The 23,496-nt window shown below is 50.4% G+C and overlaps 1 protein-coding gene across 11 annotated transcripts in view; it reads left to right on the forward strand.

Annotated features, from left to right (window-relative positions):
* Window positions 1-216: 216 nt before the first annotated feature.
* Nav2 (neuron navigator 2) overlaps window positions 217-23,496 on the forward strand; it is a 362,047-nt gene continuing 338,767 nt past the window's right edge. For 7 of the 11 annotated variants that reach the window (XM_028880150.2, XM_028880151.2, XM_028880152.2 and 4 more), the window contains exon 1: window positions 217-1,191. In XM_028880150.2, coding sequence (XP_028735983.1) covers window positions 934-1,191 — 258 coding nt within the window. In that variant the 5' untranslated portion in view covers window positions 217-933. The remainder of the gene's footprint in view (window positions 1,192-23,496) is intronic. The other 4 variants (XM_028880157.2, XM_037199168.1, XM_028880158.2 and 1 more) reach the window with 3 other exon arrangements.

Below are 23,496 nucleotides of genomic sequence, written 5' to 3' on the forward strand. Positions count from 1 at the left end.
CGGCCCCAGAGTTTCGGCGGCGGCCCCGGGAGTTGAGGCCACGCCCCCTTGCAGTGCGAGTCGCGACCTCGGATTGGTCCGCCGCGAACCAATGGGCGCGCGGGAACGGCCCGGGCTGTCAGCGCGCGCCGCAGCCCGTCCTCCCCTGCGTCCAGCCCTGCCTGCAGCCCGCGCTGCCTTCCCCGGAGCTCAGCGCAGAGCAGCGCAGCGCAGCCAGCCCGGCCAGCTGCGCGTCCCGGTGCCCGCGCCCCTCCGCCACCGCCGTGCTGCTCTCGAGCGCACGGAGCATGGGCAGATCCGCAGGCGCTCAGGTGCTGTGTGTTCCAGGGACTTGTGAACAGCGGTGACCGGCTGTCACGCCCAGACAAGACCTTTCTGGGGAGATCGTCGTGCGTCCGCTTCGGCGCGGGTGACACTGCGGCGTGCTTGCAGGGTGACAGCCGCCCCGCGGTTGAGACCTCCTCTGCTCCGTGAGCCCTCCGTCTCCCCATTCTCCGCTCATTTGCTCCGCGGTTCACACCCGCAGCCTCCGGAGCGCGACGTGTGCGTCCCCAACCTGTGTCTTTTCCTAAGGAGCCTCCTCACTTCCGAGATGCAATGACAAGTTAATATGGGCGTCCACGCCACGGTTTCCCAGGAGAAGAATTGCCAAAGGCGGCGGTCCCCGAGCTTCTGAACAGGCCGCCCGCTGCGACATACGCGCAGGTGGAACCTGCTGAGGGCAGTGACCAGCCCGCCACCCCCGCAGGCGCACTCGCAGGATTTCCCCTGCTCCCCGACCCGGGGATTTTATTTTTTATTTTTTTCTCCACTGTTGGTGGGCGCCTCGCGGGCCGAGGCCCGGCGCCTGCTCGGCTGCCCGCGCTGCCTTTAGCGGTCGCCTCCGCAGCCGCTGCCAGGGACGTGCTGGGAAAACCGAAGCCCCGGGAGAAGATGCCGGCCATCCTGGTAGCCTCCAAAATGAAGTCGGGACTGCCCAAACCGGTGCACAGCGCCGCGCCCATCCTGCACGTGCCCCCGGCCCGGACTGGTCCGCAGCCCTGCTACCTTAAGTTGGGAAGCAAGGTGGAGGTGAGCAAGACGGCCTACACTAGCCAGCTCCCCCTGAAATCGCAGGGGCTGCAGGAGCCGACGGGGGAGGGGCTCCCGTTGCGGAAAAGCAGCTCTCTGGAGAACGGGTTCGATACCCAGGTGAGGGGTGCTGTGTGCCAGGGGGCACTGTTGGGGGGTGGTGGAGTGGTGATGGGTGATCCTTCATGGGGAAGGGAGGGACAGGGCTGCCTGGAGGAGAGGCTACCATAATGTAGTTGGGGAGAGGAAGCATACCCCTTCAGCTGGCAGATTGGAAGGATACACTGGTCAGTGGGTGTGGCCAGGGTGCCAGAGGTTCGCCCAAGGAGCTCCGCAAATCTAAGGGGTGTTGGCAGCCTGCGGCTTCTTTGGGGTTGGAGCAGGTGGTAGAGGTAGTCTCAAAAAGCGCATGCTGACATTGGAAATGTTAGGGCCTGAATGCTGAGTGCTTGGCCCCAAGGAGACAGTATCTCCTGCTGTGATGTGTGTCCGTGCTCGGGTGGTAACCCGTGAAGGAATGGTCTGGTGCCTTTTTGGATTGGATACCACCTGGCCCAGCTATGAGATCCAGGACAAGGGATGCTGGGTGGGTGCCCCGAACCTGCCCTCCTCCTAGCTTGAAGATAGCTTGTTCCGGTTCCATCTTTAGGGGGAAAGGATTCTGGCCAGGTGCTGGTGACTGCTAGCTTGCTGGAGCAGCTAGTGACTGGGCTTGCAGTTGCCATAGGGGTGGCTTGGCTGTCTCAGAATGGCTGCCGAAGCTAAGCCCCTCCTTCCTGGGTAGTCTATGCTACCCGTGTTGGTGGCTCTGGTGATTAGGGAGGTGGTGGTGTGGGTGAGAGAATGCCTGGAAGAGAAACGGTGACTTGTACCTTTCCGAGCAGAGCAGGCATCCCCCTACTGGGCAGGGTGACAGGCCCTGGCCATGCAATCTCTTTTAAGGAAATCCTTAAGGGCCAATCAGTTTCTCTTGGACTGCTGCCTTCCTCCTCTTCTGGCAGGAGGGAGCAGGGGCATGCTGTATTTTCTTGGCTGCCAGTCAGCAGGGACTTTTAGGGACAGGCCGACCTGACGGATGTGACTGTCCCAGTCAGGAGAGGAAGGCAGTTTGGGGTTGGTATGAGAGAAGTAGCAACAGACCAGCTGACCTTTTGGGCACCTACTTCTCTGCTCACAGAGACTCTACCTTCTGTAGCTTTCTTTGATTGGTGGTTAACACTCAACACATTCCTAGCTTTCTGATGGAGGAACTGGAGCTAGAAGCTGGTTGGAGACAGACTGTTGGAACTCAGAGCCAGAGAAAGCCCTCCCCACACAAGCTCCCACACCCGGCCCATCAGCATGTCCCTCTTGATGCCGCACTTGCTAAACGTTTTTGGAAGCTGACAGCTCTGACTGATGGTGTGTGGGAGGAAGGCAAGATTTCCTCCAGTGCTCCTGGGCCCTGGCTCTGCTAGGCTGGGTACTCTGCTCTTTTTCTTAGAGCTTCAGAACTTGTCCAGAGGGCTCTGAAATGAGGGTGAACACCGGGGTGCCTCTTTCATCGGTGGGGGTGGAGTGGGTGGTATTTTGGAACAGTGACTGAGAATGTGACACATGCCCTCAAGCCTGATGAGGAGGAACCTAGGAATGAACGGGAAGGCAGATGCTGGGCTCATTCACAGCCAGACTGCTGCCTGCTATTGCCCATTTGACCCTTCATTTAACAAACATTGGCAGAGGACTGCAGTGGGCAGGATCGGGAAGGTGATTCACCATTTAAAAAAAAAAATTACTCCTGGACTTCTCCATGAGGGGCTAACTTGGCGCTGCTTCCCCTGTGCCCCACTGTCCCCAGCACCCCACATTCCACTTCTCTGGCTCTCCATGGGTCCTCTGCATCACGAGGGTGATCTGGAGAGGTGGCTCAGGAAACTGGCCACTTTCCAATGGACAATCCTGGTTTCCCAGCTGGCCCCTGCTTGCCAGCCCCTGGGTCTCCTGGGAGCTCTTCTCTGTCACATCGCCCCACCCTGACATCAAAGGGGCTTCGGCAAAAGGATTTCTCCGTCTTTGAACAGGGTATCCCCATGGTGACAGACAGTGCACATTCACCTTCCAGAAAAGTCCCTCGATTATGGCTTGAGGACCTTGGCTGACTTGGCACCTGGTAATTTCCTGATCCCAAACTTAATGTTTATCATTAGAAGACACTCAGGAAATGATGAACTCAGTGGCAAATGATATCTTGCCATTGGTTAGGGGATTTTTGGCAGGAGACTGGCTGGGTTGTGTAGTGACTAATAGCACAGGTTTTGAAGCACTGGCTATCAGTGGTGCCTTGCGTATGACATATGTTAGCTGAGTGGCCTAGTCTGCTAACTACTCCCCTGGACCTCATTGCTTCCATCTGTAAAAATGGGCACAAGCAGCCATGGGAATTATGAGTATTAAGAAAAACTTTGTATCCTTTAAGTGAGAAGACAGGGCTCTGGGAAGGTGTCAAACTGTTCACAAGTGTTTACAGGCCTCTCTCCCTGCCTGGCACAGTTCCAGGCTCTGTGGGAGGATGAGGGGTGGGATGACCTGTGGAATGCCTGATGTGTGGGGCTCTTTCCATGGGATCTCATTGGTCTTCACAGGAACACTTAGAGTGGGTGTGGTGCATTTGGCCATATCCTAAGATAACAAGAATGTAAAGAAGGCACCCTTGCTTTGGGCTTCATAGGTGCCAGGAATTGTTCTGGGTGTTTTGCATTAAAAAACAACAACAAAAAAAAAACCCTCCTTTTATTCTCTTAATAATCTGATGCAATGAGAATAATTATCCCCGTTTTACACACGAGGAAATCAAGGTTAAATGGCTTTGAGAGCAGCGGAGGAAGTAGCATTAGAACTCAAACCCCTCAACTGTGATGCTGGACAGGGAGAGCCACAGCAGCTGCTGGTCAATTACAGACCTTGAGTTATCAGACCACAGATGTCACCACTGATCCACATTGTCCAGGGTGGCAGAACAGGAATCCCAGCTCAGGTGCTGGGCCAGTGACATGCCCACTCTCCATCACTGTCTTTCATGCTGTGGCAGAGGTCAGGACAAATAAGGCATGGAGGTCTGGGTCTTGGGGATGAGGTATCCCACTTGGACGGCATGACTTCTGTATCCAGCAGAGGGCAACATTGGGAGAGCTAAAGATGTCCTGGGGCTGAGGAGTCAGGATACTGGAAGAAAGGCCAGGATCTCAAGGACTGGAGAAGACCAGGGAGGCTCACAGAGGAGGTGGGAGATGGCTGGGCCCGGGACAGGAGTGCCTGCTGGGGAGGACAGAGGAGGCGAACAAGGACAAAGGAGTGGAGGTTAAGCTGCCCTGCGGTGGTGCAGAGCCCAAGGGGATGTTCCTCTGTGTATGTTCTAGACTGGGTGCTTTCCATTTTAGGAAAACGGTGTGAGGAGGAGCAGAGGCTGGGCAGTTACTGGATGCTCGTGCTGGCCTCTGTTGGGTGGTAACTGCATACAGGCCAGTGTCGAGAAACTGGGGAGATGGTGTCTCCTACAGAACCTGGCTCATAACTGACTCCTGGGATGCAACAACAAATGACCGTTGTTAGCTTGGGTCTTGGAGTGTTTGACATGGTAGTTATAGGGCAAAGCACTCCTGTTATCTTTTTTCATTACAAGGCCTCTCACTCACTCTGTAGACCAGGCTGGCCTTGAGCTCGAAGAGACCCACCTGCCTCTGCCTCCCAAGTGCTGGGATTAATCATGCCAGGCTCCACTCCTGTTTTCTTACCCAGTAATTCCATTTACTCAGTGAGTCTTCACTCATCTTCCCCACCCCACACATGTTCTCTCCTACCGTGAAAGACTTGTAAGCCCGTGGCTGTTAGAGGCAGCCTGACTGTCAACCTCTGACTCCTCCTGGAGCCCCCTACAGGCCTGCAGTTTGATCTCAGTTTCCTGCAGTCCCCACGCTGCCTCATTCAGGTCCTTCTGACCCCCTTTGTGCTACTGTGCTACCTGGGCCTCCCCAAGATGGACCATTTATAATATCTGTTCCGCTCTCACATGTTGTGAACTATGACCATGTGTAAGGAATCGCTTTTTTAGACACATGCTCTGGGTTAGTGTGCAAGCCTGTGGCCGACCATCAGATCAAGGAGCAGTCCTGGGCTATCTGAGGATGAGGTTAACCTATTTTTTTAAGAAGCAGTTGCAGGCGGAAGAGATGATTCACATCATACTTTGATATTTCCTGTTTTTAGGAGCCAGTGTTCAGCCTGCAACTTATTTCCTAAAAAAAATAATTAGAAGTGATTGAAATCCTGTGTGAGCATTTTAGATGTTTAAAAAGAAAGCGTGGGTGAGGCCCCTGGGAAGAGCACAGCTCCAAGCTTACAACCTGTTGCTGCTTCGCTCCACTGTTTTGATTAGAATCTTTGCTCCGTCATCAGAGTTGATTATGGATTTGATTAGTGTGTTTTTCTGCCATTGTGTTATTCCCTGTCTTCTCTTTCTCAGTTCTTGGAGGGGAACTCATATTGTGGTTCTCTGCCATCAAGCAAGATTGTTTACAGTTCACATATTATTGCCTGTCCCCTGGGTTAATTCTCTAGAGACACTTTAAAGGTAGAATCGGGGGCTTATTTGGGCGATCATTCAGTGTGTATACATCTTCGTATAAATACGCCTACATCTATACACACATACACAGCTCTATACACATGGAAAAGCTTCAAGTACGGAGCACATGTAATCACACACATACATCAAAGAGGAGGCTGGGGAGTTATAGCCCAAATTTTAAGCTTTGATAATGGCTAGGTTTACATTTCGCTTTTCACACTTTCTCCTTGACCAAGATTTGAAGCACCGTCTCCCTGCTCATTTTTATTTACTTACACGATGCGAGGGCTGCAGCCTCATGAGGGGCGTTTTCCTCAGACCTCTGTGAATCTCCCGAAGCCAGTCTGCAAAGCCAAACCACCCAGCAAGATTTTGGCTGAAGGTCAGAAATTCTTATTTCTTAATTCAGTCTTGCCTCTGGGAAAGGGTCATTCACAGAACATTTGCTAGCTGCCAGGTCATCTGTGCCAGTCCTTATACCTTTACCATTTAATTTGAGACACAAGAAACTGGGCAAATGGGAAATGGTTGGCATGCTTTATGTGAGGAAGCGAAGGTCAAGACAGACTATCAGCTGGAAACAGTTCTGTTCAGTAACTCAGGCTTTATTGGCAGGCAGATCTGGATTCAAATCCAGGCTTTGGGAAAATAACTTGGTATTGATAAACTGCAGGCTTTTTTTTTTTTAATCTGTGAAACAGAAATGGTGATGCTTATTGTAGGCTATGAGGATTCCATGACATATCATAGGTAGAATGCAGTATGCATGGTCTGGCCTGTATTGGGCAAGGAACATGTGGTACCGCATATTTTGACAACCCAGCATCAAAGTGTGGCTCTTGTCTGCCTCACCTTAAGCTCATCTACCTGATTCCCAAGTGCATGGCTGACCACAGGGACAGGCTTGCCCCACCAAGAACCAGTGCACATTGGTACTTTGGTTCACTGACCCAGAAACAGGAGGAAACTCAGGACAAGGTCATCTGAAGAAGTTGCTTCCAAAGTTGTTCACCGAAACGTTCACATTTTAGTCACAGACACACCATCCTTAAAATGCTAACCCAACCAAGGGTTCTGTTCCAAACTAAACTGGCAGAAGGCCTCCTCTGTGTGCCCCTCTTAGCTGCCACTGTTGAGGTGGTGGGATGAAGCCGCCCAGTCTGATGGCCCAGCTCAGGCCAGAACTCAGCAGGTCACAGGCCCATTGCCTAGGCTTCCTGATGGCTGCTTATGGTTCTGGGGGTGGAAGGGAGGCCCTTTTTCCTCCCAGCTGCCACATACGCAGTGGGAATTAAGCCTCATGACCAGTTTGGTCAGTAAGGTGCCCCAAGGCTCGATGGCCAGCTGCCCAAGGGTGTTTTACCAATAGCCACAGGACCGATTTTCAATGGCTACTCTGTCTTGTGGTCACATTGTCGAGGGGATGGACAGTATGTTCATAGAACATCTTGAGCATAATGGGTCATGTGATTTAGAAAAAAGAAAACTTGGTCAGGCTTTTGTGCTTCCATCTCTGCTTAGACAATAGCAAGTGACTCGCAGTTTTCACAGGAGCCCTGAGTCACCCGTATAAAACCTCAGGGTGACTTATGACTTAGTGCCCCTTTCCCAAGGCAAACAAACCTTCTCTTGTGCTCTGCAGACAAAGACCCCACAGCGTCAGAAGGGTTTGTCCCACCTTCCATGTGAACGCTCAATACTGTCAGGCATGCACCATATACGGTATTGGCAAATTTGGGGTTATTCTACCCCATTCTGTTCCTATATCCCTGATAGAAAAGAGAAAGTCAGAAATGATTCCTCCTCTACAGGATTCCATGCATTTTTGGAAATCAGCTCCCCACGACAGCGTGACAGAATATGGATAATTATAATGGGGCTGAGGAGATGGCGCAGAGAGCCAAGTTCTGGCTGTGAAGTCATGAGGACTGAGTCTAATTCCTAGAACCCATGTTTAAAAAAAAAATAAAAAGTCAGACACAAGGATTCTTGGAGTAAGGGTTGGGGGTTGGGAGTGGTCATAGGAATAGCCATAGAGCTTGCTGGCCAGTCAGTTTCAGGCAAATTAGCAAGGTCCAAGCTCAGTAAGAGACCTTATCTCCAAAAGTAAGATGGACAGCAATTGAGGATGACAGTGCTCTACACAGGTGTTCACACATGGACAGGCATACGTGAACATATACCCCCCAGACACTCCTATCCCCCCCCACACACACACAAGAAAATTACAGAAATCATTGACCCTATGAGCACAGCCTCTAGACTTCCCTGATATGCAGGCTAGACACCTGTTGATGAGCATAACCCCAAAGCATCCCATGAAGGAGATGCTGCTTCCACAAAAGAATGGCCTGTCTGGGATCCAGGAGCTTTGATTCTATTTAGTTAGTTCTTTTGACCCCTGCTGATGATCTTCTTGGAGTCACCTTGCCTTTCTGAGCATCTAGCTCTCATGACCTGCTTAGCCCATGGAAAGTAAGCTACCTTTGCTACCCGTTTTAAAGACTCACTGTCAGATCAACAGAGGCAAGTCTAATGGATAAGATTCTACTCATTTTAGCATCTCAGTTCAGAAAGATTCAGCTCCTGTGCCATGTTGTGCAGCTGGTAAATAGTATACCCAGAATTTGAATCCATGTGTTTTAACCTCCAAAGTCAAGGTCCTTAAACAAGTGTGAAAAATCTCAAAAGGCCTTGCTAAGATGGGACCACAGCAGGTTGTTCTTCAGTTTCCTTTGGCTTAGCAGATGTAGTTTGAATGAAAATAGACTCATAGGAAGTGGCATTCTTGTTGGAGTAGGTGTGGCCTTGTTGGAGGATGTATGTCACAGGGGGCGGGCTTTGAGGTTTGAGAAGCTCCAAGGAGGCCCAATGTCTCTCTCCTCCTGCTGCCTACCAATCCAAATGCAGAATTCTCAGCTACTTCTGTAGCACCATGTCTGCCAGCCTGCTGCCATGCTTCCCACCATGATGGTAATGGACTAGACTTCTGAAACTATAAGCCAGCTCCAGTTAAATGCTTTCCTTTGTAAGAGTTGCCTTGGTCATGGTGTCTCTTCACAGCAATAGAATGCAGACCAAGAGAGTGCATAATTTTACTCCTCCCTCCCTACCCCAGAATCTGAAAATATTTCTTTAATATTAAACAAATGTTCGTTGATTAACAATATCAGTTAAGTTTTTCTGGATGTATGGAGTCCCATGTTCTCTGAGGCCCCAGGGCCCTTCAGAGTGGCTAGTGATAAGAACTGTCAGGGCAGGTGTGAGACAGAAGGGAAAGCAGGGAATTTGGTGGAAACTATTTGCCTGCATGAGGAAGCAATCGGTAAGTCCTCATTATGGAGTGGTTTGGTTTGTTTGTTCGTTTGTTCATTTGTTTTGAGACAGAGTCTTGTTAAATAACTTAAGTGTACCTCTAACCCATGATCCCCCTGCCTCTGCTTTCTGTGTGCTAAGATTGCAGGTGTGTGCCACCATGCCCAGTGCAACTTGATCTATAATAATAATAATAATAATAATAATAATAATAAGATTTATTCAGTTTTATTTTATGTATATGGGTGTTTTGCCTCCATGTATGTCTGTGTACCATGTGCATGCAGTGCCTGCAGAGACCAGAAGAGGGTGCCAGATCCCCTGGAACTGGAGAGATGAATGGTTATAAGCTGGGAACCAAACCTGAGTCCTCTTCAAAATCAACCAGTTTTCTTTACCGCTGAGCCATCTCTGCAGATCATTCTTCATGGCAGCAGTAGCCCTGGTATCTCTGAAATAGTCAATGTCATAAAAGACCAAAACAAATAAATAAGATAAGTAAGACTAAAAGGAGAAAGTTAACCAAGGAACCATGGCAAACAAGTCCACTGATAGTTCCCTGACTGGTTCCTGGATGAGCAGAGGTCACACAGGACATTCTGGAGGCAACAGAGGTGCTTGAATGTGGAATGGATGACTAATCATGACATCCTATCAGTGCCATGGCCGTGAGTTATATAAGAACATGTCCTAGTCCCTGGGAGATATGAGTTAAATACTTAGAAGCAAAGTGTCTTGATGTCAGCAACATTCTCAGATAGAATGGTGTGTGTGAGAGAGAGACACACACACAAAGACAGAGATGGCAGAGACAGACAGACAGATACTATCTCCTGAGAGGAGAAAACTAAAGTGGATATGCAGTTCTTTTGATTTTCCTGTAGGCTTGACAATTTTCTAAGTAAGATGTTGGTAAACAAAATAAAACAGAGCCCTAGCTGAATGCTGCTTATTGTCAGTGCCAGTGTTGTGGCCTCGCACCTGTAAGAACAGAGATGGAGGAGGAACCTGCGTGGGTGTGTTCCCAGTAGCCTGGCCATGCATGCTTCACCTAGTTTAAATGCTCCCTCTCCTTCCTGTTCCATGTGAATGCCTCAGCTTCATTCCTTGAAGAGTAAGAAAGTTTCCTACTGTTTTATGAAACTCATAAGATCCAATTTCACATAGCAGTCTTTTACAAAAATCCTGCACAATTCTACCCATGTGAAAGAATTTTGTGAAAAATTATTTACTTGTTTACTTGTTTGTTTATTCTTTTTTGTGTTGGGAAGAGTCTTTGTGTGCCACAACACATGGGTGGAGGTCAGAGGACAGCTTTTAGGAGTTGATGCTCTCTGTCTACCTTGTGGTCTCTGGGGCTGGAACTTTGGTTGTGGAGCCATCTCCCTGACCCTGGAAATAAAGATTAAGAAAAAAAGTCAAACCTCCCCCATTGGGTCCCGCTGACCAGGCTCTGGCAAGACAATGAATGAGGCTGCCTTTGCTCTTACCCTTTTCATCACCTTTTTGAGGTCTCTGCTGGCTGCCTACTCCTCCTGGGTGTCAACTATTTGCGTTCATTCTCACTGTCTCTACCTCTAGGAAGCCTTCTGCTTCGGTGATCTGGACAGTGTCTTCTCCATGGCACCAGGCAGGTTCTTTGGCCTTTTGTGTTCTGTGGCTGCTTGTGTGGATCAGAGGTGTCTGTCCCCTGACCCTTGCTGGAATATCATAGGTTCTTTGCAGAAGGGACAAAGGATGACATGAGCCGAAAGAAAGAATGGGGAAATAGGAGTAAGTGGATACTGATCATGAACTGCACCCACCACGGTTTGCATCTAGGAAGTTCTTCTTTGAGCTATTGGGACAGTGTGGGAAATTGTCAGAGGTGGGCCTATGGGGTGGTCTTCAGGTCACCGAGGGTGTGCCCTAAAGGAGATGGTGAGGTCCCAACCACTTCCTCTTTGTCTCTTTTGCTCTCTGCCTGTGAAGTGGGCAGTCCACTCCACCATGCTGCCACCATGATGAATTGCCACAAGTCTAAAAGCAACAGGGCCATTGGGTCATGGAATCAGACTGTGACCCAAAATAAACCCTTCCCTTTGATAAGACGTTGTGGGTGTTTGTTATAGTAACAGAGTGACTAACACAAGCTGTGCTCACAAAGCTGTGGCAGAAGCCTATGGATCTTGCATGTGAGCTGAGGTCACATGACAGGGGTGACCAAGTGTAGGGTACATAGAGTTGACAACTTGCATCCCGGTGAGGCCCTTGTCACAGTTCTGCCATGGCATGTTGCCTGCCTGTGTGGAGGTGAAGGCATTTTCCTCACACAGGCTACTCACAATGCACAACCATCAGGCTGCTCTGGTGAATAAGCCTTATCAGCATGTGGTGATGGTGCTATGGGCAACTCCCTCTGCCCTACCTAGACAGAAAGATTTGAGAAGAGTTTGGATGTATATTGAAAAGGAGAAGGTTGAAAAAAAAAATCCACGGATAGTACAAAGCTTCCAGAAATGAGAGCCACTCCAAGGAGTCATGTGCGGTTTCCAGACCGTGTTTAGTCCATTTTGCAACAATGAAAAAAAGTACCTGAAGTAGCCTGCCCATGGAGAAAGGAGATTTATGTAGTGTGTGGCTTTAGAAGTTAAAAATCCAAACAACATGTTGCAAGCTCTTTCAAGTCCCCGCCCCCCCCCCCCCCCCCCCCCCCCATGGCTGTGCCACTCAATAGCAGAGAGCAAAGGCAGTGTTTGAGAAACAAATACTGAGTGGCATTCCCAAACAGGAAGTCACAGAGGGGCCGGGGTCTGGCTCAGGCTTTCCTATTATCTATCTCTCACAAGAAATGACTCCAGGAGACCAGTGTTCCCTTCTGAAGCTACACTCCAGTGACTCGAGGGCCCTACCCCTTAGAAGTTCCACCACCTTCCACTGCTACCACCTGGAGACCGAGTGTCTGACCCATGAGCCTCAGAGAGGTACAACCAGTATCTAAGCCATGGCATGTAAGAATCCTCTGATCTTCGCGATCACTGTCAGAGGCGATGACCCTGCTCCTAATTTACCACAGAAGAGAAGCGGGTCAGCAAGGACGGTTGCCTTAAAGGGTTTTGGGACACTTGCAGGTCTCTCAGGTGGTTGTTATTCAGCGGGTCACCCCTGTGCGGAGGGCCAGTGGGGCCCATGTGCCTCACAGCTGGCAGGTCCTCCTTCCTGTCCTCCCGCCTCGTGCGGCTGGCTGCTGCTCTGAACACAGTCCTCATTTCATGCAGATTTGCTCTGATTCTTTTCAGATCAGGGAGGGCTGGGTTGTTTGCGTCAAAATGCGTAGGCTGCCAATGTCCCAGAGCACTCAGGCCTTCCGGTGCATGGACTTTGGTGGTTAGCTGTCTAGAGAGACCTAAGAAAGCAAGCCCCAGAGGCAAAGACAGCATTTAGGTGACAAACCAGACTGGGAAGAAGCAGGTTTACTTTGGATAGCTGCATTGTTCGTGATGTATGCCTATAAAGCCTGGAAACTTGGGATACCTGAACCAGGGGAGATCTTAGAGGCCATGTGGTCCCAGTTTCATGGTATAGATGGAGAAAGCCATGTCTGAGGAGGCTCCCAGCCTCCAAGGACCAGAGTGCAAACTGGACCCCAGACCTCCCTCCTCCAGGACCAGATCCACAGATAAGATGTTCTGTTCAGAAGGGTCTGACAGTGTGATGTACCAGAACCAGCCTATGCTGTGGCATTTCTCTTTCTACCAAGTTTTTCAAAGGAATATTAATTTCTTCATACTAGGAGGCCTTTGCATTTGGCTCACAGAATCAAAGAAACAGGATAACAATTGGCTGAAATCACTGAGATCCCTGGGCCAGCCCCACAGGTGGATAAGACCATCTTGGCATGCATTTTTGTTTATGTGGTTCAGGATCAGCCAGCAATATAGTCAAGCCCATGTAAAGCTAGTACTAGAATGCTTGGACTCTGTTCCATGGTATTTATTACCAACCTTCTAGATTGTCCCCATCTCCAAGCTGGACATCTGGGAGAGCTGGGGTACTCTCCTGCCTCCCCTGCTATTTACCATGGATCTAATATGTCTTGTGCTGATGGAGCCTGGGGCATCTGGACATTGAATAAGTAGTCAGCTGCAGATCATTTTCCCCAGGGAAAACCTAGCATTTCAGTGGTCTCTGTGTGGGGAGAGCTGTTTATATCTGTAATAGTCCCTGGCAGGGAGTAGATAAAATCACTCCTCTTTCCAGAATGGTCACTCTGTGCCGGGTGCTCCTCCAGGCCTTTGGTGTGGCGTTTCTCATTTCCCTACACAAAAGCAGTGTGTCTGGGGGCTTCCACAGTGGCCTCCTGTTGACAGGTGAGGAAAGGCATGGAGACTATGAACAGAATGCCCAAGGTCACACACCTCCTGAGTGGAAGAGCCTGGTTGCAAGCTCAGCCAGCAACTGAAGAGCCTACATCCCCAGCCAATCTACCCTTTGCAAGGAATGAGCCTGAGTGTGGTTGAGGGTGGGAAAAAAAAGATACAGCAGAGGGTCAAAGCCTGCTTAAGGGCCTCCAGGAGACCAAAGCTAGGACCTACCTGCCTTCTAAGATACCAGAGGGCCTCTCCAAGGCACTCTAGCCGGGAAAGAACTAACCTAGAGATGTCTCCAGCAACCTCATGGGCTTGGTGGATGGCCTCATTAGCTTTCCCCTTTCAAGACTCTGCTTAATACTGACCTGAACTTCTTTTTCCTTCTAGCTTGCTGAACATAAATCAATATAAATTTGACCTAGTCCCTAAAAATGTTTACCTGTCTAAAAACATGTTGTGTGTGTGTGTGTGTGTGTGTGTGTGTGTGTGTGTGTGTGTGTTTAGACAGAAGTAGAGTAAAAGTATATGGCTCTCCCACACCCATGTATCAGGCACAAACCGTGGGTACACTCTGTAACAGGAAGCTGCTGGTTTTCCATTCCAGAGAACTGGAACTCACTCAGAAATTTGTCATTTGCTGGGTCCAACCCTCACCACATTCCACTGCTGTTTCTGAGAGCGTCCAGTCACCTGGGCTGTGAGGAAGCAGGCCGTGGGTGAGGCCATGCTGGCAGGACTAGAGGGGTGCGTTCTCCAGGTCTAGTGACTTCTAAGTGACCCCGGCCTGCCTCTGCCCGGCCAGGTCTACTCTGCAGCGTGTTGCCTTTGGATCCACACAGTGCAGACGAGAGCTTATTTTAGAACTGGAAGGAGAGCAGACGTATCAATAAAAGGCCAGGGAAGGAACAATCCATTCAGTGGTTTTAAAATATCTCTCTCTTAACAGAAAAAGATTATTTTTATTTCTTAAAAAACAACTGGCCGTTTCTCCTCCAAACAGTTGGAAAGAGAAGCATTGAAGACTTTAAAAAATTAAGATTAAAAAAAGGAGGCTGGGAAGATTGCTCAGTGGTTAAGAGCACCGGAGTTTGGTTCCCAGCACCCATGTGAGGAAACTCATGACCACCGCTAACTCAAGCTGCAGGGAATCTGACGCCCTCTTCTGGACTTCTTGGGCATGGCACTCACATACCCACACATTTTCACAACTAAAATTTTAAAATAAAATCTTTAAAAAAGGTTAGAATTTTGATGATGGGTTGAAAGTCTGTCTCCTGTTCTTTTCCTTGTCCCCGCCTTTCAGACTCTGAAAGCTTTGAACTGAATCACATGACTTCTTGCCTCTCTTTTAAGGACAAAGAAACTGAGCCTCGGGGTCTCCACACTTACTGTTCTTCTTACTTAGAGCCTCCACTATATCAACAATGCTCATTCCTCCATCTCCATTATCTGCTCACAGGTCACCTCGTCAGAGGCTCTTTTTGGACTACACTAGATAAAAACAGCATCATCCATCATCTTTCCTCAAACCTCCATTTGCCTTGCTTTGTTTCTCTCAAGAGCTAGAACAGGTTCCCATCCCATGGTAAACATTTGCTCATTGTGTGTCTTTTCTCTGTTATACAGTCAGCTCTATGGAAGCTCTGCCTGTCTTGGCCACAGCAGTGTCCTCTTCACCTCTAAGACTGGCACACGGGGTTTCTACTATCTCCTGCAGGAGGCACAGGGCTGGTGCATGGCCAAGCTTGAGCCAGCATACCACTCTGACTCCCAGACCCTACCTGGGAGCCCAGAGTGCTTCCCTGACGATGTTGAGGGGTGGGGATAATGTCCCTTAGAGGGTCATCAGGAGTAGATGAGGCCAGGCACATGAAGGTCATAGCCACCCAGATCATGCACTTTTACCTGTGGGTCAGGATGGCCTAGAGATGTAATGTGAAGGTGACAGGCCCTTTGCCTACAGATGCTTTTCTACTCTGACTTCAGATTGCCTCTCTGTGATCACTTCTTTGTGATCTGAATACTTCCCACTGCGAGCATGGCCTTGGATCAGCAGCAATGACTTCACCCGGGAATCTTCTGGAAGTGAAGAACTCAGGTGTCACCCCAGCTCTTCTGCCCTGAATTTGCAATTTGTTACCATTTCAGATGTCACATGGCCCGATTGTGGTTTACTGCACAGAACTGTGCTTGTCTCTACTCTGCCAGAAGTTCTAGAAACATTGCCTTCCTTCTGCAGTTAGCTGTCATGCTCTCTGGACATGCGGACTCACCTACCCTGAATCCCTTGCCCTTGTGATGGGATTGGATATGGGAGGAAGGGATGGGCAATGCCAGGAGAAAGTTTCAGGAGAAATTTCAGAGTCAGAGCTGCTCTGCCTTGTGTACACCTCTGATGCTGCTTATTCCTGTGCATTGACATGCAGCTAATGTTTGCCCACCATGACCAGAGGCTGGGAATCACACAGTAGCTGAAGAGAGGAGCCATCATTGAGGACCTCAGCCTCTCTCTCTCTCTCTCTCTCTCTCTCTCTCTCTCTCTCTCTCTCTCTCTCTCTCTCTCTCTCTCTCTCTCTCTTTCTCTGACAGGTGGGCCTGAATCAGTACAGGCTGCATATTCTGGGACCTGAATGGAGGCCAGATGTATCTCTGCCCTTAGTTCTGATGGCTGTGACTTCCTTTCTCAGCCTTTAACAAAGATTGGGCAGTCAGGTTTCCCAGAATGCAGCCCAACTCGATCAGACCCTTCTGTGGAGGGTGGTTGTGAAGTAGGCAGAAAACAGCCAGAACAGCACAGGGAGGAGACCACTGGCTTCAGTACCCACAGAGGCCTCCCCACGGGATGTACAGATGGCAATATGCCCTGTTTCCTTTCAGCTACTCTGAGATTGGATATTGATTTGAGTGAAGCCTGTTGGTAAAATTCAGAATGTTATTAATCAAACTCCAGAATCAGGCTGTTTAGTGAATGCATGAGTGTGAATGAATGAGTGTGTATGTGTGTGTGTTTGTACATGCATGTGTTTATGCATGCATATGTGTATATGTGTGCATATGTTTTGAATACATCTATTTGTGTTTGCATATGCAGCATGTGTGTGAGTATCCAGATAGTCCTGGAAAGCAAATGTTAAAAAAAAAAAAATCTATTTGCCCCCAGACAGTTCCACAGTGTGAGAGGTTGAAAGTCTTTGTTCTTTGAATGAAGAACTCTCATTCTCTTTCTGAATCCCATGTTCATAGCTTCATGGTGTGGGCACAGGCTCAGTGGTCCTTCACCAGCAGCTTGTGGGGTTGTTCAGACGTCTCCCTGGCAGAGTACATCGATCCTCTGCATCTGTGCCTCCTAGGGCTTTGCAGGGGATTCTGGAGCTCTTGGGGGGTGTATAATTGAATTTGACACAGGCTCTAAAGAGGAGTCAGAGAAAAAGCAAGTGTTCACAATCATCCCAGCCACAGTTTGAATTTCAGATCTGCCTGCTTGCAGTCACATGGCTTTAGGTGAGCGTCAACCCTCCCCCCCTCCCCCTGTCCCATCTTCCTGGCTCTGTAGACAGATAGCAATGACCACTCTCGTGTGTGCAGGACTCATGGAGGGTGCCCAGTGATGAGCTGGACCTGGAAATATGGATACAATTGGCGAGATCAGTCCATGACGGATGCAATCAAGAAATGCAATGTCAGGGCTTAATTGCATTAGTGTGATTTGGCAATAAGGAAACCAATTAATTAGTTCTCAGATAGTTATTAACAGGAAAGGAAAAGTGAGCATGAAGAAAGGTCCTGTGGGGGTAAGAGCGAGCTGGGAAGGATGTGTCTCATCTCTGAAACTGCTAAATATGCAAAGGTCTCAGCTCCAGTCACAGAGACTGAATTTTCAAATCTAGAATGAGGTCACGAAATTTTGGGGGTTCCTTTTGTGGAATTAGAGGTGAACCCAGGGCCTCATACCATCTGATTATGCTATATCCCCAGACCCCCAATTTGTGGTTTGGGCAGCTATAACCTGCTGAACATGCAGATGATCTGAAGCCCTTATGCTGTGGAAGAGAGCATCCAAAGACTAAGGGAAGAAGGGCCATGTAGGCTCAGGGCACAGAGTGGGATGTGGGGTGGGGGTGGGGTGCTGAAGTTGGATGCCCAGAAGATCCTGAGATGGTGCAGGCTCTGGTGAGCAGGAAGCCCGACTCCTCTCCCTGCATCCAGAGTTTCCAGGCAGGGTGATGTCTCACTGGGATAGCAGCCACTGAGCGGTGTCTCCCCCGAGATCACGTTGAAGGAATGAGCCTTTTGAATGGCCTCTGTTTAAGGAGCAGCTAGTCAGCTCTGGCTCTTCTTCCTGCTCAGTCAGGGACTGGGAATCATCTGGGGAGGGGACCCGATGGACCCTAGAGGGGCATCTAGGAGAAAGAAAGCCTTGGATGAACATGAGGTTCTGTGTGAGTGCTGATGGTCCTTACTGAGGCCTCAGGTGCTGTCTCAGGTCTGCTGAAAGCCCTGCATCTCCCTAAGGAAGCCAAACCAAGATCTGCTGCCTACAGGGGAGTAGATTTTCTGGTGTCTTCTGTAGGTAAGTAAGAGCTAGAGTAAGGGAGGTTAGAAAGGGAGGGAACACTTAGACCTACTGCGTGCTGCGTTTTAGATGCCACACTCTTTGTTGTTATTATTGTTGTTGTTTGTTTGTTTTCAAAACAGGGTTTCTCTGTGTAGCTTTGACTGTCCTGGAACTCTCTGTAGGCGAGGTTGACCTCAAACTCACAGAGATTCTCCTGCCTCTGCCTCCCTCCCGAGTGCCGGGATTCAAAGGCGTGCACTACCACTGCCTGGCTTGGACTCCACACTATGACTTGACGGGTGGGTGCCATCTGTCTGTGTCACAGTTGAAGAAAGAGAAACCCAGAGAGGTGAGGTGACCTGCTTAGCCCACACAGCTAAGATCTGGTAAAGGCGGGTCTCACACTTTTCTCTACCCAGCCCCTGCGACTCATAGTCTACTCGATGACTGTAATAGGAACCTTGTGTGCCATCCACAGCTGCCCTGAGTGGGGTGGGGGCACAGTGTGGGCTGAGTGCCTGGAATCCCAGAACTCATGGGGTATATCTGTGCCCTCTATCAACAATCCACCCTTCAGTAATGTGTGCACTGGCTGCCAGCTGCTGTCACCACAGCCAGACCCCACACCCACACAGGAGAGGGCTTTGGCCAAGGGCATGCTGGAGCAGGAGGAGGAAGTGCCCTCCAGAGGGGCTTGTTGCAAGGCCCCTGAATGGCTCCATTGAGGTACCCAGGCAGGACGACAATGGGTCTGTTGGGGGCCCTGGCCCACAGAGGTGAGAGGGCCTGGGCTGGGCAGGCCGTGCTGGCTCAGAGGCCAGACGCTGACTTCCAGGGCGGGAAGCCAGCGCCTCTGACGTGCTCCAAAATGCCAGCTCTGCTTAATGGAGAGCAGCTGGGGCAGTTTGAGTTGCTGCCCGTGCCAGGAAGGCATTGTGAACCCAGTACACCGGCTGCGGCGATGCCCCTCCTCCATGCTGCACTCTGATCCCCTCCCTGGGCTCCGTCCTGCACAGTGGCCTCCAGGGACTGTGGACAGCCCTTTCCCGTGTCCCCTTGGTCCTCAGGGGCAGCCTTTCCAGCCCTGTGGAGAAAATAGCATCCATCCTCCCCCACCCTCACCCCCCAAAAAAAAACTCAAACTAAAAACCTTGGAACACCCACAGGTAAAGTGGTCAGGTGAAGTACAAAGCACCTTGGTAAATTTGAAATAAAATGACATAATTTAAAAATCATGTTTACGTAGGTTGACTTCTCGGGAGTCCTTGGGTCACCTAGCTTGTAGAAAAGACTGCTTCTGACTTTTACCTGGACACCTCTCTAGGGCTGTCTCGACTCAGTTATGTTTGGGTCCAGAGACTTGAGCATCCTAGATATCCTGGGCATGCCTGCCTATTGCCAGGCCCATCCCCAGCGAGCTTCCTGAGGTCAGGGAAAAGGGTATCCACTGATGGTCTGATTTCCCTCATACCAGCCATTCTGCCATTGTTGGTGGAAATCTGAGGTTTTTATTACCCTTTTAAACCTTTTGTTTACTGAGGTCTGCACAATTATGCTAGTTTTATTGTCCTGAACATAAAAGCAGCTTTGAAATGAGCAAGGATTTTTGGGGAGAGGCTGGGGTGGGCCTCTCTCTAGAGAAGGACAGCTTCAGCCACCTGCAGTCCCTCTAAAGCAGGTGGATGTATACCCCCTTCCAGGGTCATTCTGGTTTCCAACAGTGACCTTGCCTTGCCCTTTCCCAGGGGCTTACTGTGTGTTCCCATGTTTCAGATGAGTGGAGAGAGGCAGGGGCTGAGGGCTTGACTTGGGTCTTGTGGCTTTAAACTGTAGCACTGGTTTAGAGTGTAAGTCTGCTGGCCCAGAGCCCCTGCCATACTGCCACCCATGTGCCAAGGGCTGCATGCTTTAAGGGACACCAACCAGAAGCAGGCATGGGCCTGCCCTTGAGGTTGCTGCTGGGCACATGAAGTGTTCCACCTTCTGCACGGGTAGATGGGGAAAGACCTGCCCCCTGTCTCACTTCTTTTCTTAAAGGACACACCAAATGGAGAGAGAGAGAGAGAGAGAGAGAGAGAGAGAGAGAGAGAGAGAGAGGAGAGAGAAAGAAGAAAGAGAAGGACATGACTGTTCCTGGGCATGGTTGAGGAGGAGAAGGTTTATTGTAGATCTGAGGGAGAGCTCACTCAGAGGCATTTGGAAGGTCCAGAGTGAAAATGACCCTGAGCAGGGCCATGTAAGGAGTGGTAGGGAGAACAAGAGAGGAGCCACCGACCAAGAAGGGTAGCCTAGACCAAGAGACTGGCCATGAGACTGATGCAGCCAAAATGGTTGAGTTATACAGGGGCCAGAGGAGCTGGGGGAAGGTGCAGCCCAACTCATGGGCTGGAGAGTTCAGGGTGGGGCCAGGATATGCCGGCCAGGAGGACCCTGTAACAGGTAGGGGACTGAAGGATGCTGGGAGAATATGGCTCCAAAGTCTACTTTGATATGTTAGTAGACATCTTAGCTATTTGTCCTGGATTTGAGACCTAACACACACGAAAAGGAAAGAAGGGTTCTAGAGATAAGAAGAGCCTGTCCAGGCCAGGAGTGGCCCTGGTCATCATTCAGTGAGGACTCGAGGCAGGCTGGAGAGTGAGCGCTTGCAAGCCACAAAACAGAGACCTGTGATGGACTTCTGAGCAGAGGAGGGGTAGCCCAGTTGGGAAGGGTGGAAACTGAGGCCCGGCCAGGGTGTCTTAAAGATGCTGGTGGTTCAGGAGACAGGAGCATGGTAGGGTGATCTGGAGCTGTGGAGACAGGATGGTGGCCCTGGAGATGGGTAAGATGGCACTGGGGTGGCAGCTGACCCTCACTGAATGTTTACTCTGTTCCAGGTGTAAGCCCAAAGATTTCCCACGTCTGCCCCCATTTACTGTTTGCGACGATCTTACAGAAGGGGTGAGAGTGGCCTGAAAGAGGGGTGGGCCCGAGGCAAGCGCACTCGATGGGGCTGGAATGCCTAGACACGGGACACTTGAAGGGTAGTGTGCAGCTGTGAGCGTTGTCTCCAGGGCCTCACTGAAGAGTTCCGGAAGAAATGAGGGTGGGGACTGGACTTGGCAGCTGAGGCGAGGAGAGAGTGAAGGCATGTGAAGCGCTATGATGGCTCCGAATGAATAAGCTCCTTGCTCAAGCTCCTTGCTCCCTAGTGGGAGCACCGTCCTGCAGTGACGATGGGGACCCAGCAAAGGCAAGCTAGGGATTTCCTACATGTGTGCTGTTTGAAATGAAAAGAGAACAAACAAACTAAGGTACATGTCTTAGCATGAACGAGGTCATTGGCGTCAGTCTGGGGAGATGGCTGAGGTGCACAGGACATTGAATGGGCTGGCTTTAAAAAGGCCCTTACCTGCTGGTCCCTTTCTCTAGGGTCTCCTCCCCCAAACACCCCCGTGTCCTGTCCCTGCAGCCCTCTTCCCTTCTCCTATTCACACTTAGTTTGATGTGCAGCTGCCTGGCATCTATGCCAACCATGGATTAAGGTTCCCTTCCTTTGAGGGCTCACATGGCGTTTTAACCACATTTTAGAAGCTTGGCTAATGAAGGTGCAGTGTGAGCTACCCAGGGGGCACGGGCATGGGCAGGACAGGCTCAGCTCTCTTACGCCGACCCTGCCCAGAATTCACTCTCCTGCCAGATGTACCACAGACGGAATGGGAAGTGGAGGAGAGCAGCCCTCAGCCTTGTGCCTCAGTTCTCTGTTGTCACTGAGCACAGGAGTTCTCCAGCTAGCCAAGCCAGGGTTGGGTGCTGGCCTCAGAGTCAGGTGACCTTGGACAAGGCCTTTCACTTCCTGATCTGTAGTCTTCTTACCTGTGAAGTGGGACAATAGCAGCACCTCCCCTGTAGTGTTGGGAGGGGGAAATTTGAGACTTGTAGCATGCTTTGCCTAGGACCTGGCCCGTCGTGGGTGCTCACTAAACATCCACTGCAGTTGCTGCTCTGATCCGATCTACTCCTTGACACAAAGGCTTCTCTGTGGTTTTGGAACTACTCTTGGGGCCTGGGAGCAGAGCATTGCCTGTTGCAGGCTGTCTGTGAGCTTATCTTGGGCTCCTGCGCAAGTTTCTTAGCTCTCCTGGGAGGCACATGGATGGCGGTGGGCTCAGCTGGGCTGCCCGTCATCTTCCAATGCATTGTGTAGACCTCCATCCCCCAGACACCCGCATCAGGCAGTAAAGAGCACCCGCGAGGTGCCAGGCTTGAGAGTAACACGTCTGATCCTTGCAGCCATCCCACAAACGTGCCCATCCTTGACTGCATCTTCCCTGGGAAGACGTGGAGCACTGTGAGACTTCCTTAGAGTGCATGGCTCAAAAGGAGTCCGATCTTGAACTCCTACCCTCCAAACCATTCTGAAGAACGGGCTTCAAGCCATTCCCCCTGTACACGTTTGAATAGCTTGCTGGCAGCTCATGAGAGTTGCTGCTTCTCTGAGCACCAAGGACCAGAGCCATCTGTCAAGAGGTTTTACACGGGAGCTGGTGTGATGGTTTCAGGGGAAAAAAACGTGAAGAAATAGCATCACTCTTTCCCCACCCCGTGGTAAAAATAACCTGCAGGGATGGAGGAACCAATGGTGGTTGGAGGCTGACTTTGTTGGGAGGAAGGAAGTGGAATGCCCACCTGGGTGCCACATGCTGCCATCTGCTCCATACAGAACAGTGCCAGCCTGACCCCCAGCACCCGTGAGGCTACCAGCTCCTACCTCCTGAAATCAGGGTGCTTCCTGGTAAAGCTGAAGGTCCATGGAAGCACAGGGAGGAGGGGGTCCACAGAGACTCGTGACAGTTCCAAGCCTGTGGTCCACGTGTAGGATCATCCCTGACTGGGCCTGTCCTCCTCTGTGCCCACCAGCTCTGGACACACACTGGGTAGGGCTTCTTGTCATGAAACACAGTTTTAAAAATAAAAACCACTCGCAGTAATCAGAGCAGCTGTGATCATGTTAATGCATGCAGCATCCTCTGGTGCCAGGACTAAAATAGCTTCCTGTCAAGCAAACCAGAGTTTCTTAGTCTTGGTCTGCTTCTAGACCACCTCCTGTTAGGTTTTGTTACTTGTGTGAGCACAGGATAGGGCCAGGGGAACCTCTGTGACAGCCCCAGGGCCTTGGCTCTGCTCATATAGAAGGCTGAGACTCAAGCAGACTCCTCACCAGCATGTGCCATGGACTGCAACCAACCTGCTGAGCCTGGTGACCCCAGAAGTGGAGTCTGGCTCTTCTCAGGGAGTATCATGCGCCAGTCCTGGGACTCCAGAGGCACCCGGCATCTACGACGTGTGCGAAGCATACACATTAACTGACTTGGAAGTAAATCTCAAGCTTAGTACTGCTCTCTGTGGAGTGCTTAGTGCAGATTACGACTTTGCGATCTTGTAGTAAGCCGATGGGGAAATGACAGCCATGATTAGATCCACTTTATGGAAGGAATATCTGAGACTTCCTGGGTGTGATGGACATGAGGCACCCAGAACTAATTTGTACAAAGCTGGAATTTGGGCTAGGAGTCTATACTCACAATCATTTTGTCAGCCTGACTTTCCCAGTCAATTGG

This window comes from Peromyscus leucopus, chromosome 1 (genome assembly GCF_004664715.2).
Source record: "Peromyscus leucopus breed LL Stock chromosome 1, UCI_PerLeu_2.1, whole genome shotgun sequence".
Taxonomy (NCBI): domain Eukaryota; kingdom Metazoa; phylum Chordata; class Mammalia; order Rodentia; family Cricetidae; genus Peromyscus; species Peromyscus leucopus.